At 37.9% G+C, this 15485-nt stretch overlaps 1 protein-coding gene across 1 annotated transcript in view; it reads right to left on the bottom strand.

Annotated features, from left to right (window-relative positions):
- The window catches only part of LOC6645595 (protein naked cuticle), a 49565-nt gene extending 34367 nt beyond the window's left edge, over positions 1 to 15198 (bottom strand). The window contains exon 1 of the mRNA XM_023177460.2: positions 14194 to 15198. Within this exon, the coding sequence (XP_023033228.1) occupies positions 14194 to 14257 (64 nt within the window). The 5' untranslated portion in view covers positions 14258 to 15198. The remainder of the gene's footprint in view (positions 1 to 14193) is intronic.
- Positions 15199 to 15485: the final 287 nt, after the last annotated feature.

Below are 15485 nucleotides of genomic sequence, written 5' to 3'. Positions count from 1 at the left end.
CATTGACAACAAGTCATAAATTTTACAAATGACAGCAGGCAAGTGGTAAACGACAATTGCTTGAAAATCATCAGAAGACAGCAGACACAGAACACCAAACACAAAATGCGAAACACCAAAACACCAGAACACTGAACACAGGCCAAAGAAGTATGTATTGAAGTATAAAGTTGCAGAAAATGCTGAGAAATTTATTGCAAATTATGCAAAACAGATTTTAAATATCCAAAAAAATAAAAAGTAAGACACAACAGACAACTCGCTCATCATTCACAGTCACAATCAGAGCTATTATAAAGAGTGAAATGTATAAATTGTATTAATAATTTGTAATATTTAAGTAAACAATATTCGAACTGTCTAGGATTTCAACTCATAAGTTGCCATTCAGTTTAGAATCTTTGATACTTTTGATAAGAATATCTTATTTATTTAAATAAAGCAAAGCTTTAATATTTTTCTATTGATTGGCATTTGAAGCAGTTAGGACTGCATGGAAAGGCAGATTGTCTCTTTGTTAAAGTAAATATTTCTATTAGAAAGCAATTAGAAATAGATATCCTTAGGATATTTGGCTTTAGTTGAACTCATTCAGAATGGAATTCACTGAAATCAAATTAATAGTCTTGCATAAAACTATGAAAAGTGTATTTATATGGCATTTTGAACAAAACCAACTTCGACTCACTTGGCGATCGTCGTCTAAGCACTTAACCATGAGTTTTAACGATGGTTTTTTGTATTTTTCGCCGAAATTCAGTAAACCATTTCTTAAGCATAATAATAAAAATAAAAAAATGATGGTTTGCAGTGGCATAATTCGAATTTCTGTGAAGTCTTTTCATGTATTTCCTTTTTTTTTTTTACTTTTCTCTTTATGGGCGAAGCCACTCCCACTCTTTGCGCCTAATTTGAAAAGACGATTAGAGACAAGGATTTCTTTATCCTGTGCTGCGATCTCAGCTGCATAGAGAGGCAGAGAGAGAACCAAAACTGGATTTGTTTGCCACAGAAAGATGAAACTTCAAGGCAACATTTGCCTAATTATTTTTCATCTAAAGATACGGATATATATATGTATATATTTGTGGGTATATACATATGTATGTCTGTTTGTATGTGTGTATGTACATTCCAGCATCTTCTACGGCTTAGCTGAGTTGAGTTCCAAGAAAACCTGACACATTGTTAGCAGCCATAAAAACGTCAACATTGGAAGATGTCTAAGAGGGGAACGGAGTGAACGAAGAGGGACCAAGGACCCGAAAGATATAGGATAGTCAAACTAAGGACACATGGCGAGCAATCTTCTTTCTTTCTTTCTTATTTTTTTCTCGTATTTTTTGGGTTTTTTTTTTTTTGTTTTTTGAAGCAACAAACAGCGTGACACATCCAACAACACTCTGAAACTCCGACACCGACTCCAACTCACAGCTAATGATGAGATGCGATGAGATGGGATGAGATGGGATGAGATGAGATGAGATGAGTTCAGAAAGAACGTCGTGTGTGTCTTGGATTTCTGGGTAGAGAGTAGACGAGGAATCTGTGCCCCTCTACAACACTGCAATTGATTTTAATTTCCATATGTGTGTGTGTCCGTGTGTGTGTGTGTGTGTGTGCAGTTAAAACTTCCGTTGAGACCATAAACCGCATATCCAACGGCAGCTGCTGCTGGTGCTGCTGCTGCTGCTGTTCCCCTGGCTTTAGTTGTATCGGTCGCTCTTACTCTCTAATGCCAGCCATTAGCTTTAGGTGCCATGCACTTCCGTTCCCAACACACACACACACACACACACAGACATGCACTCCACTCGATTTCTGTGATAGGCAGGTGTTGCCGTTATGTGCCGGCAGTTTTGTGGTTGCGGTTCCAAGGAAAACGCTTTGGGTGTGGTCCAGCCAACCAGCCAACAGCCATTTGATAAAGGCCAACTACATTTCAATTCAGAATTGAGGCTACATTTGTCGTGATGTGTATCTATGTGACTGTGAGAGTGAGTGTGCTTTGCGTGTGTGTGTGTGTGTGTGTGCATTGTTAAGGTCTTATTAAGCTGATTTCAGATACCGTAAGAGGTTTCTTTAGAGTGCTCTGCACTATTATTATGCGGTTGTTGCAATGTTTTTTCGTTGTGTGTGGAGGTGAAAGACTTGTCTGATTGATTGAGTGGAAGTCAACTGAAAATGATTAGGCTTCAAATCGAAAGAAGAATTTAATGTTGAACGATAATTGATATATAAAAAAAACATGTGTCCAACGGCAAACAAAAACCAATCACACTTTGAATAAGTATTTAAAACTAAGACACTGATGTCTTAAGGCTATTAAATCTTGTGAATTGAGAAGTTTTTGGGCCTTACAAATCTTTTTCTAGTTGTTGACTAATATGCCATCTTAATATAATCTTAACGATTATACAAAACAAGGCTCTTTGATCCTAGAAAATATACAAATATCTAGTAATAGATTATATTGTAAAACCAGCTGATTATCTTGGCTATAGTTTGCTTCATTTTTTTTTTCTCATTTTCAGCTGTTTTCATTCATCATGAAAATGTGTTTTTATAGCATCTGAACAAGAAAATTGCATATTTTTGGCATCTCCCTCTCTCCCTTTAGTATATGTATGTATATCCTATTTTTATGCACATAAAAATAGAAGCAAGAGGTTGGACGTTGGTGGGGACCATATAGCGCACACAAATTATGCGTAGTTCCCCCTTTCCTTCCATTTCAACTCACTCCAATTGCTGTTTATCGTTTTGCGAAAAGTCAATTTAATATATAACGCACAGTAAAAGAGAAAGAGAGAGAGAGAGAGGAGGAGGAGGAGGAGGAGGAGGAGGTGGGGGGCGAACCAAAAAAATGATTTGTGGTTGCCTGAAATTGGCACAGACGCAGGCACAGAGAACCAGACCCAGGCCCAGGCACAGGCACAACCGAGTGAATGGTATAGACCCCAACAAATTTGTAATTCGAACGCCACAAATCATAATTTTACATAATGATCAATTCATATACGTCAAAATGTTTGCCGTTTAGCTCGAGTGAATTATGTGCAGCATATTTCGAGGCATTTTTCCCGACACTTTTCCATATATACATATTTTGCCACTGACTGTTATTTGAAACGACGACAATTGCGCGGCGGAAATGTTATTTTGGGCACTAACACACATAGAAGACGAGATAGTATGTGATGGGGCGGGGGTTGGGGTCGGTAGAGATGGAAAGGGTGGCTCTAGTAATACTAGCCGACTGTCCGACAAAACTTTCTACAAAAACTAATTAAATAAATTGCATTTAATGTTGTAGTGTGTGTGTGTTAAAAGTTAGTGCACTGGCAAACAGACAAGTATCTCATTACGAGGGTGGTCACATTAGTTTCCTAGGAACTATTCTGTTCATAAGTAATGTCTCTAAGTTTCATTTTCAGGTTAAGTACATCAAAAAGTTTGGTTATGTTTGCTAACATAAAATAATTCACAAAAGAAAGTAACTATTTGACGTTTATAAATAGTAACGAAAAGGAAAAAATATCCCACTAAAAGATTAAATTCAATAAAGTATTTAACTATTTTAAGGTTTAAGCACATCAAAAAGTGTGGTTATGTACTAAAGTGCGGTTAGATTAAAAGTTTCAGTTTCCTAAAGGTGCAATGAGAGAAAGGGGAAGGGGAGCAACCCCTGAACAACTAGTTAAGAGCATTTACAAACTCCAAAAAACTGACAGATGGCAATGGTTGTTGTTCCTGGTTCCTGGTTATATCTACACTCTGCATTACCCCCTCTATATCTCTTTGCCAGCTACTTCATTCCTTACTTCATTCGTTCGTTACGTCGTCTCTGCTGCTGCTGCTCCTATGCCAATGCCAGACTCCAGAGCCACCAGAGCCAGCAGAGCCTCCAGCCTGCAGCATATCAAATTAACACAGACACGATGCTGAGGATCCCCGACTCCAGGACTGTTTGCTGCCCATTAACTGTAGCACTTTTGGGGGCAGCCCTAGACCCCTACTGACCCTCCTTCTCCATCACTCTCTCTCACTCTCTCTCTCTCTCTCGCTCTCTCTCGCTCTTAGGCCACCCCTTTAATTTGTTGGTCAGGTTTTTATACGTAGGGTATTCTGGTTGTTTTTTTTTTTCTTTTTCTTTTTTAATGAGCATCATGGCAGTGCATCGGGACTTTGAGTCTCTGGCTTCATCTCCGACTCCAACGCCAATTCCAACTCCGTCTTTGGGCCATGGCAAATTGCAGGTTCTCTTCTCGCGCGCTCATTCTCTCTCTATCTCTCTCTCTCTCTCACTCTCTTTCTCTGTCTCTGTGTGTTGCGGCGGTACCCAAAAGTGTTGCACTCATATTTTGCTTCGTGTTGCACCTTAATTATATGGCCGCCGACAGAAATTCAAGTGAAAAACGTTTCATCGAACTCAAGCGGAGCAGGGCAGAGCCAGATGATGATGATGATGATGACGATGACGATGACGATGATGATGAAGCTCTCGAAACCGAAACCGAAACCGTGATCCATCCAAGTCGGGTTTGGTTGCCTAAGCCTATTTCGTGCCGCTGTTTAAAGCATGAAAATTTAATGCCAGCTTAGTGAACGGACCCCCGGACAATGCCCAGTGAAAGGTTAAGGCATTAGAGATGTGTGCGTGTCACGCACAGCAATATCCAACAATAATGTAAATCTCAGCACGTGGCCCCTAACACTCGTCCCGTCCCCCGACCCCCATCCTCCTGCTCCTGCTCCTAATCTACATGCATTTATCTTTCTTTCACAATCATTTCGAAAAGATTCCGTTTCATTTTTCTGTCAAATTTTCTTATCACATAGCCATCTCTAGTCGTTTGCGGATGATTTTGGAATGGGTTTTGTGCCGCATTTCATACATTTCATACGTTTACATACAAGCCGCTTAAATCCCTAACTCTCCCTACCTCACTCTCTCCATCACTTACTCCCCGTCTTTCTTTGTCCTCGACTCCTTCTTCTTATTCTACGCCCTTCATCACACAGTTTCTCAAGTATTAATTATGTACGCATAAAATATCTTTTTGAACCTTTTTTTTTCTCCTCTCTCTTTGACCCTGTTGTTGTTGTTGTTGTTGTTGTTCTGGCTGGGTGTTGGTTGTGTTTGGTTGTGTTTTTCTGTGAATGAGCGGGCGGCAATGAGCCCAACATCAATGGGATGCAAATTAACTGTACAAACATAAATAACACTTAAAATTCTTAGAAAAAGAGAAGGGAATGGAACGAAAACTTATCGACAGGGACCTCTCAGGGCATTTGTCAAAGTAATAAAAATTGTTGAGCTCCCCAAGCCAGCTCCCGTTTTGTCCCCTCAACCAACACTTCCCTCTCTCCCCTCCATTGCCGCCGCACTCATTCACCATCACAACTCTTTTGATAAGAACTTTTTATTTTTTTTTATTTTTTATCAGACCCTTTTCCTTTTTTCTTTCTTTTTTTTCTGTTCCGCATCCCTTCTCATTAATTCAACGGCATGCTGCAGGAGCAACAGCCAGTAGAGATATATACATATATACATATATAGGTAGGTAGTAAGTCCTTCTTTTGAAATATTCTCTTTAATTTTCTTTTTGTCGCTTTTCATTTTGCTCATTACCCTAGATACATTTCACAACTTGTTGCGCACCCGCACACTCTGCGGAAAAATGAAAACTTTTTTCCCACACACACATACACACACACACAACTTTAATGAATTGAAATTGACAGTTTTGAAAATTGTATCTGCAAGATGCATCATCAATTATTTCAACCAGATCGTCTACTAGCTGCAATGCGGCATAACGAAAAGTTTGCCTTCTGAAATTAAATCCCCCCCACTTGCTGCTCCCCCTGTCTCTGTCTCTCTCTCTCTCTATCCCCCACGGTGGTTTAAAATGATTAATTGGCGCTACAAATTTATGACGTTGCTGGACGATACCGAGTTGAATGTATGATAAAGCTTCCCCTTCGGCCCCTCAATCGCCGTCCCTTCTCCTGTAGCTCTATCAAAACTCAAAGCGATTAAAACTTTTTTTTTGGTTTTTTTTGGTTGACCAAAGTAGAGAAACTCCAAAAACAATAATATAAATAATACTCACTCATATAAAAAAAAACAAACTACAGAACAAAGTAATAATAAATAAATAAATAAACTTGATCAAATACATTAAAAGTCTTGCACTTGTTTGTCAGTTTTGTTTGTTTGTTTGCTCATTGTCATTATGTTTATTGTTATCGCAATAAATAAATATAAATCATCATAATAATTTATAGAGAAACATTTTATTGAAATAGCCCAAGGGGACGAAGGGGCAACTTAAGGGGGGTTCAAAGAAGAAGCCCTTTTTATGTGTGTGTGTGTATCTATAACCCACAAAAAGAAACAATTTTTAATATTTTTAGTTTAAGCTTCGATTTTCTTGCATCTTCAAAAAATCAATTAATCATTTTTTACAATTTTTTGTTTTCTTTTAATGGAAATTTTATGATTTAATGTTAGTTTTAATTGTCCTTAAAATCTATATTTAAGTTAAGCTAATTTCAATATTTTAGTTATTTATTGTTCAAAGTTTAAATATAATAGAAATGGAGTTGCATATGGCATAATATAAATTAATGCAGTGTTAATTTCTATATAAAGAGAAAGATCGTGATATTTGAAATGAAAGTTCTTTCACTTTTGCCACAGACAGACAATGAAAGTGCTTTTAATGGCAATCAAAGTACATTTATATATTTTTGTGGGTACATTTACTTCTTATAGATGAGTAGATACTTATACACACACACACACACACACACATACAATATGTATGTAAGTACACATATTTCTTTTGTTGTAATTTAACGCTTTTTTGTTACCGCCTAATGCCACACCCAGAATCCAAAGTAGATGGATGATGATGAGGTGGAGAAACCACCTCCTTCACCTCCACCTCCACATCCATCTCCACCTCCGCCTTCACTTCTATCCCCCATCCCCACCATCTTCATCTTCTTCTCGTATTATTATCATCATCATCCCGGGGGCGCCAATTTCATTTGCTGGTCAAATGAGGGCCCATTGTTATGATGATTATTTGTAATGTATTGTATGCGTATGATTTTGGTTCGGTTCAAGGGTTTATTGTTTTCCTTTTACGCAAACCCCACCCCTCTTCGCATACCCCCGAAACCCCTTAATATTATCCGATCTGTATCTCCCTCTTACTCCCTTTGTCTCTATATATGAGTATGTGTTGTTTTTTTTGTTAATCATGCTACATTGCAAGCATGGGCACAATAATCATAATAATCAACAACAACAAACAACATCATTATTTTTTGATATTTATGATATTTATGCTAGGGGTTCGACCTCTCCCATATATCCATTGGCCTTTCCTTTCCTTTTTTGGTTTCATTTGGTTTGGTTTTGGTTTGGTTTGCCTGGTTCAATGCTGGGACCTGGCTCTTGATAAAAATTTAATGTAGCATGTTAACAAGCGAGCCGTTATGATTACACACAATTCCACAACAATTCCGCAGACCTCACAATAACAACAACAACAACAACAACAATAACAACAGCAGCAAAACCAAGAGCAGCTAAGTAGGAATGGAAAATGGCAAAAACTACAACAGAAAGAGAGACCAAACAATTTCAATACAAGAATGCTGCAGTCCAATTTGCCATTTTCAATGATGACTACGCCGACTACGACGACGACGACGTTGGCCATGATGATGATGATGATGATGATGATGATGTCGAAATGCTGATAGAGACGAAGGAAAGAAGCAATCCCAATTCCAATTTCAAATGTAGGTGCGCCTCCGCTGTCGATGAACATTTTCTATACCCTATATATAACCCCACAATCAAAGATCAAGCAAATCCCATGCTAGCTAATCCTCAAAAATTTAACTTCTCATCAAGTGTCTATCGTGTTTCTTGGCTAAGAAAGAAAAATATTTCCATAAACGATGCAAACTTAAATAGAAAAGTAAAAGATTTATAAAATAATTATTTATTTTGGCATTGTTTTTTTTTTTTTTGTCAACGCATTTAAATTAAACTCTTTAGAATGTTTTGTAAATGTCGAGATTAAAAAATCTCAAATTGTTTCCTATTCAGTTAATGTTAGAGTATCCAGAAGTTGTTGCTTAACCTTAACCAACATTTGTACATTGGGTTTTTTAGGTTCTTTTTGCTTAAGGAAATGAATAATCAATATTCACAATTGAAAATTTTCTATAAATTGGCAAACAGTTTAATTTAGCTGTGGGTTTTCAATTCGTTTGTTTCCTCTTTCCTTTTGGCATAGAAGCGGAAAATGTTTGTGTGAGTGTCTGTGTGTGTGTGTTTGTGTGAAAAAGGTAAATTCAAATTGCAAATAATATTCGTAATGATTTAAATTTTGCATCCATTAGACTTCTTTTATTTGCATTTCGAAATTAAAAGCTACTTGGCATTAGTCAGCATTATTGGCAATATTTAAAGCATTCACAATGCATTCACCCCACACACACACACACACACACACACACACACCACGCTCCGCTTTCTATCTGGGACTGCATTCTGCATTCTCAGTCAACTTTAACACATCTGCAACACATTTTATCATTTAAGTTAGGTGGGAGTAAAATCCCTACCTTCCTATCACTTTCCCCAAGCCGCCTCTTCACCCAATCCACAGCAATCCACACCCATCCACACCGTGGGAATTAATATCAATGTCGTTGTCGTTCTGTTGTCGCCGTGCTATCAGCCAGCTCACTCTAGCTCCAGCCACCATGGCGTATGTGTAATGCCTTTTTTTTTTGCTTTTGCTTTTTTTTATCAATTAAAAGCCACTTCAAAAGCGGAAAGTGTCTGTGTGTTTGTGTGTGTGTGTGTGTGTGGTTGTGACACGCACAGACAAAACCGTATTCATGGTACGTTTTGTTGTCAGTCCGGGGTTTTGTGTGTTTGCTGGCCGCCTTTTTGTTTTATCTCTTTTACTCACTTTTGCTTAAATGGAACACACAAATGGAAATGCCATAAAAAAAAAATCCCAAAAAAAAAACCGAAAACCAAAAAAAATAAAATCATCATTTTGTGGGTAAGATTTCAATTGAAATTCATATGAGCAAAAAAAAAAAAAACGATTAAAACAATCTTCAATAATTATTGCATATAAATAATATGAATTTTATGATTATTTATTACGATTCAATTGTTAATATCGAAAAATGTATTTAAATTCTTAAGTAATTTCCAAAGATTTATTATATATAATTGCTTTAATTTTTTCTAGTGCATTTTTATTTAGAATCGAAAAGTATAATAAACATATGGAGATCTTGATAAAATTTTTATACATTTTAATTGTAATTTTTGCTAATATTTCAATCAAAATCAGGTGAAATATTCTCTAATATTCTAATTACAATTGAAAGTCTAAATAAAAAATGAATTTGTAATGGCAAATTTATGGAAAAGAATTAGGCTAAAAAATTTTATTTATCAGTTGTTTGATTAATTATTTCTACATTAAAAACATTTTGCTTGAGCCTTTAGCCATGAATAGTTTTTGGTCAAGAGCTTCGCTTAATATCTTTCACCCATTTTTTTTTCGGTTATTTTCTTTCTATCTTTGTGAGAGCATTGAAGACTTGGCAACCTTCCGTCAATTCCCCCACTGTGCGGTATTAGTTTCCCACCGAAAAATGTTTGTCGGCATTTTGTGTTGCTTTGACATAATCAACCGAAAACGAACCAAAAAAAAAAAAAAAGAAAAAAAAACGGAAAAAAAGTTGTGTCGTCGGCGTCCACTCAAAGCTAATGACCGACAAAGCGTTTTGTATTATTTTCAATTTCATTTTCACTATACAAACTGAACTGTGTATGCTGTTGCTGCTTCTTCCCTTCTTCCCAGATATTCCAAAGCCCCATGCCCATTCCCATTTTCTCAGCCTGGCCTGGGTTGGCCTGGGTTGGGTTTGGTTTGGTTCATTGCTTGGGTTGGCTCTACTATGTGCCCTAACCATTTGTCGGCCTCCGTCAAGCATTAAATATTATTAAGATAAGGTGGAGGAGGTGGCCCTCTTATCAATCAGACGTCAGAGGTGCAGAGGGACTGCGACCAAAGGGAGAACGTAAAAGGAAAAAAAAAAACAAAACAAAACTAACTAACCAACTAACGTTTGGTTGACATGATTTTTCAATCATATTTATTGATGGGGACCCCAAAAAGAAACAGCAACAACAACAACAAAAAGAAGTTAACTTTAAGTTTCTCTGGAATTGTTTGTCTCCGCTTGAGCTTACAATTTACATACCCATACTCCTCTATGGACACACGGATATGGTGTACGTGTGTGTGTGTGTGTCCATAAGTCTGCATTGAACTGTTTGTCGTTTGGTTGTCGGCATATTTCCAAGAATTGGCTAAATCAACAACAACAAACTGATGGAGCAAAACAAAAACCTCAAAAGTCATTACATATATCTTCCATTGCTCCCCCCCTATTCCCTTACCCATTCCCTTACCCATTCCCATACCCCTTTTGTCACTATGCTTTTGCCTTTTGCCTGGCTAAAATGCAGAAGCTACAAGCTAACAGCTTTTTATCTTTTGGCACAGAGGCGGCTTCATTTTTGGCGGCCTCAGGCTCAAAAACAAAAAAAAAAAAAGTCCCAAAAAAACAACAACAACAACAAAAATGAACGAATCGAATGAAAACCAGTCAAGAGTAGAGGCCTATACCCCGATACTCTGGCTAGCCTCTCTTCTTGCCATATAAGGTCGCTGGCATGTCAGCGTCAGAGAGTCCCAACCTGAAGCGGACCGCATCGGATCGAATCGGATCGGACTACCTTGGCTTGGCATCACCACCGAGCCACCACCAGCCAACTTCCTGGCTAATATTACGAAAATTGCTTATACCAAAAGGCGCGTAGGATCAACCCAAAATAAAAATAAAAAAATAAAACAAAAAATATATACATATACATACATATACATATATGTATGTTTGTATGTTTAAAACTTAAGTTGGAGTTGGAGTTGCCAGTTGTTTGAAAACTTTAAGCTGGAAGATTGGAGCTGGAAATTGCAGCTTGAGTCAGTCGCCTCGCCTTAATGCCAACGACCAGGCCAAGTCAGGCCATGCCAGGCCGCGGCAAAGACTCGCCTGTTGCCTTCTACCGTAATTCACAACAACAACAACAACAACAACAATGGAGTAGTCAAGGCAAAAGTTGTGAAACTCGCACGCAGGCACAGTGGAACCAAAATATCCATTAATATATGTACTATATAAAAACTTCAAAAAGATCAAACGTTTTCAAATTAACATTATAAAATAATAATAATAGAAATAATAATAAAAAGAAAAAAAAAAACATTAAATAAATTACACAAAATCTATAGCTCGCAATTTTCAGAAATTTTCCATAAACTAAAACATTTCTTTCATTAGTTTTGCTCATTTGCCTTTTCAATTTTGTGTTTGAGAACTTCTAAGGAATTCTTGAGAACTTTTCCTTTTTTTTTTCTTTACTTTCTTAAGGATTTTCATAGAAGTTTCTATGGGTTAAAGAACTTTCTGATAGACAATAGATGGCTCCAAAAGAAAACACTTTTCTTTTGCTTAAGTATTTGTGTGATTGATAGATTTGAACCACTGTGCCATACGGCCTCTGGTGCCGCGCCTCAAAGCAAAAAGCGCATCTTTTGAACAAAGCGCAAAGGCAAAGCGCAGCTTGGACGCAGCAGCATCAGAGCCTCAGTATCTTGCAGCGGTCGAAGCCGAATTCAAAGACAGGCCCAGACACAGGCCTGGCTAGCTGGTTAGCTGGCTGTTTGGCTGGCAGGCCGTCAGGCAGGCACTCAACGCGCGCGGTGTGTATCTCAAAGATACAAAACAACGTCCGTCGATCGTCGTCTTTACCTCTCTGTCTCTCTCTCTCTCTCACTCTCTCTTCATCTTCATCTCCCTCTCTCTCTGTCTTTAAAGAAGAAAAAAAAAACCGCTTTTGTGTATGGCCAACGAAGCCGCCACCGCCGCCGCCGCCGCCGATGTCGAGATGTTTGGCATAGTTGGCTTGGCCGTTGGAACTGGTTGCCTTTGCTTGGAGAATGGAGCATGGGCAATGGAGTTGGAGTTTGCGATGGAGATGGAGATGGAGGAGACCCAGCTTGCAACGAAGCCGCCGCCGTTGCCGTCGCCGCTCAGTTATTATTATTATTATTTTGTTGTTGTTGTTGTTTCGTATTCGTATTCGTTTTTTTTTTTTTGTTTTTTGTTGTGCTTTTTGCTTGCGGCGGCGACTCAAACTCAACGTGAGGGTTTTAAAAGGTTTTTGTTGGCCGCAAAGCAGCTGCCTTTTGCCTATGTACCTTCCATCTACTACTACTACTACGATTACTACTACTACTACCACTACCACTGCCTGCAACAGGTAAGAAAACTGAATTTCGAGTCTCAACATTCTCTCTCTCTCTCTCTCTGTCTCGATGTCTTTGTCTCTATCTTTGTTACTCTCTGTGGCACTCTCCTTGCAGCTCCTTCATGTCGAAGTGGTTGTTTTTGTGGCTGCTTTCTTTGAAGTTGCCTTTCGGGTTTCCTTTGAAATTCTCTTCCATCTGAAAGCAATTAGTATATAGGGCCCAATGTCCTCTTCCCTCCACCGGCCGTACCTCTACCCACCACCTATCTTGTACCTCTTTGCTCTTGCCCTTTTCTCTTCATTCTATCTCATCCTCTGAAGGGTTCAAAAGTGTTTGCCTGGCATTTAATTGGCGCAGCAATTGCCCGGCGAAAAGAGGAATATTTCCACTGAAACAACATTGATTGATTGATGTTCCTTCATCATCATCATCATCATCATCATCATCATCATCATCGTCGCAGAAAAGGTCGCTGCTTCTGCTTCTTCCAGCTTGCTTCTTGGTTGGTTTTTTTTTTTTGAGGTTTTTTACTTGTTTATTTACGTTTATGATACGCGTTCCCTTGATCAGCCCTCTTCATCTCCCTCTCTCATTCATTGTGCTCTATCTCCTTTTCACTCTTACAAATTTTCCAAAATTTTTCTATTTATTTTTCATGCGTCGTTTCGTTCGTTTGATGTTTTTTTTTTCTCTTTTTTTTTGTGTAGTTGTTATTCTCGTTCTTCGTTCTATTTTTGTGCGTCGACCACAAGCGGAACGCATTCTTCTCTCTCTTTCTCTGTCCCCCTCTCTTTCTCTAGCGGCTGTATCTTGAAGATAAAAAAAAAACACGAAAAATAATGCAGTCTATTCTGCCGACCGATTGCCTACATATTTCTTTCTTCTCTTTTTCTATTTTGTATTCTTTCTCTCTCTATCTATCTAGCTATATCTATCTCTTTGTGTGTATTTATTGGAAAACGATGTGGGAGAAGCCCTTGACTTGAATGAATTGAGTGTATGTGCGTGTGTGTGTGTGTGTTTGTGTGTGTAGAAAGAAAAGATATTGAAAATAGTTCAAAGAATATTCCAAATTTTCAAGGGGTAAAGGGGTCGAAGTCTTAAGTTTTGCCGGCTAAACCTAAATTATGTATATTGAAAATGAAAAACTATAATTCCAAAAGTATTTGAAATGGAAAAAGATGTACAAAAATAATCCGCTTTAAGAACCTTTATTAGTTGGACTACTTAAAGGGGACGACACGTTGCTTCTCTGAGAAAGCCCACCAAAGAAGGCAACGATTGACCTGTGACCAGTTGGCGCAGAGAGGTCATTTGAGAGCCTGGCACTTAGATTAAAGTATTTTTTGAAACAAATATCTTTTGGAAATCGCCAAAACCCATATAAATACAGTTTTCCATTGGGGTCTCCTTATGTGTATTTTACATTAAAAAGAAAAACAAATCAAAGGCTGTTTGCATAATTATTGCGCTGACTGTATGTATTTAGTCCCCCCACGCATACTCTGACATATCAAATATTTTTTTATGAAGTAAACTTAATCAATCTAACTCAATCAATTCAAATCTATCGTAAATCTATCATAAAACGTATCTAAATACAAAGTTCAAGAAAAAACACGAATGTCTAATCATAAAACTATGTGTGTATGTATGGACAGGTGAGTGAAGGAAATGTATCTTTTGGATATATGTAAATGTTTTGTGGTCAGTGGAACTTAACCCACATTTAAATAATCATATTAAATCTTACCTGAGAATTGTTTGTAGCCGCCGAGTATCTTATGTTTCCACCACTTGACAATGTTGCCCGCCATCTCTTCTCTCTGTCGCTCCGCTGTGCGGGTTTGGGATATTTTTGTCTTCTTCTTCTTCTAGTTCTCTTGAATATGTCTTTAGGATCTTCTTCCGTTTTCTACTTTATTTCTTGTTGTTGTTTTTTTTTTGTTTTTGTTTTTGGGTGGCTTGGCGAAAAATTTACGAGCCCAAAATGTTTTACGGCTTTTCTCTCCTCCGTGTGTGTGTGTGTGTAATTCGGGTAAATATCCTTTTCGGTCTGGAGGACTAAGCACTGAGAGACTAATATAGCCCAGGTAAGTTGCTTGCTGGTATGCTCCAGGTAGTAAGTAGTAGATTTAGGTTGGTTGGCTGGCTGGCTGACTGGCTGGTTGGTAGGTAAGTGAAACACTCGTTGTTTCGGTGTTTTTATGCGCTGACGCTGAGCGACCTTAATTTGTATCTGGTATTATATTTGGTTAGGGGAATCGTAAAAGTTTTTACAGCTCTGATATGCTGCATTTTTAGTTGAATTTGCGCATATTGCTGCGCTCCGATGGTTTTGCTTAAGTCGTTTGTTTGTTTGTTTGTTTGCTTGCTTGCTTGGTTCGTTGGTGTATCTTTCAGATACTTTCGGCGCGTAATTTTAATTGTAAAACATTTTTGCCGACTTTAATTTGTTGTTGTTGCTGCGACGTTGGCAGTGGCGACGACAACAACGACGACGATGACGGCGACTGCGACTGCGAGGCAACGTAAATAACTTGCCGTATAAATAACAACAACAACAACAAAAATTGCAAATGAAAAAAACAAAATACGATTTATTTCCAAATGATTGCGAGACAACGTAAAACGTAAAACGTCAACTGTGACTGCGGCTGAGACTGCGACTGAGACTGAGCGCTATGTACGCTTTTTAAACACAGGGGTTGGGGATGGTTGTTGTTATTTTTGTTATTGTTGTTGTTCTTGGTGGTGGTGGTGGTAAAATGCTGCTGCTGCTGTTGCTTTTTGTTATTGTTATGGGGGCGGTTTTTGGGTTTGTTTTTATTTTAGCTTTATACACTTGATTTAAACCAAAAACCAAAAAATTCACACAAAATATTTCATCAAAAAAAAATTTATATATATGTATATGAAACGTAAAAAAAAAATAAACAATTCAACACTTTAAATATCTCATCGATGCATTTTCAATTGATACAATTTAATACGAATTTTGTTTTGGGCTCTTGGAGAACTTCGCGTTGCTTCCAGAAAACACGT

Source organism: Drosophila willistoni (assembly GCF_018902025.1).
Source record: "Drosophila willistoni isolate 14030-0811.24 chromosome XR unlocalized genomic scaffold, UCI_dwil_1.1 Seg143, whole genome shotgun sequence".
Taxonomy (NCBI): Eukaryota; Metazoa; Arthropoda; class Insecta; order Diptera; family Drosophilidae; genus Drosophila; species Drosophila willistoni.
Note: the sequence above shows the minus strand (reverse complement) of the source record. Positions and strands in the feature narration are given on the sequence as shown.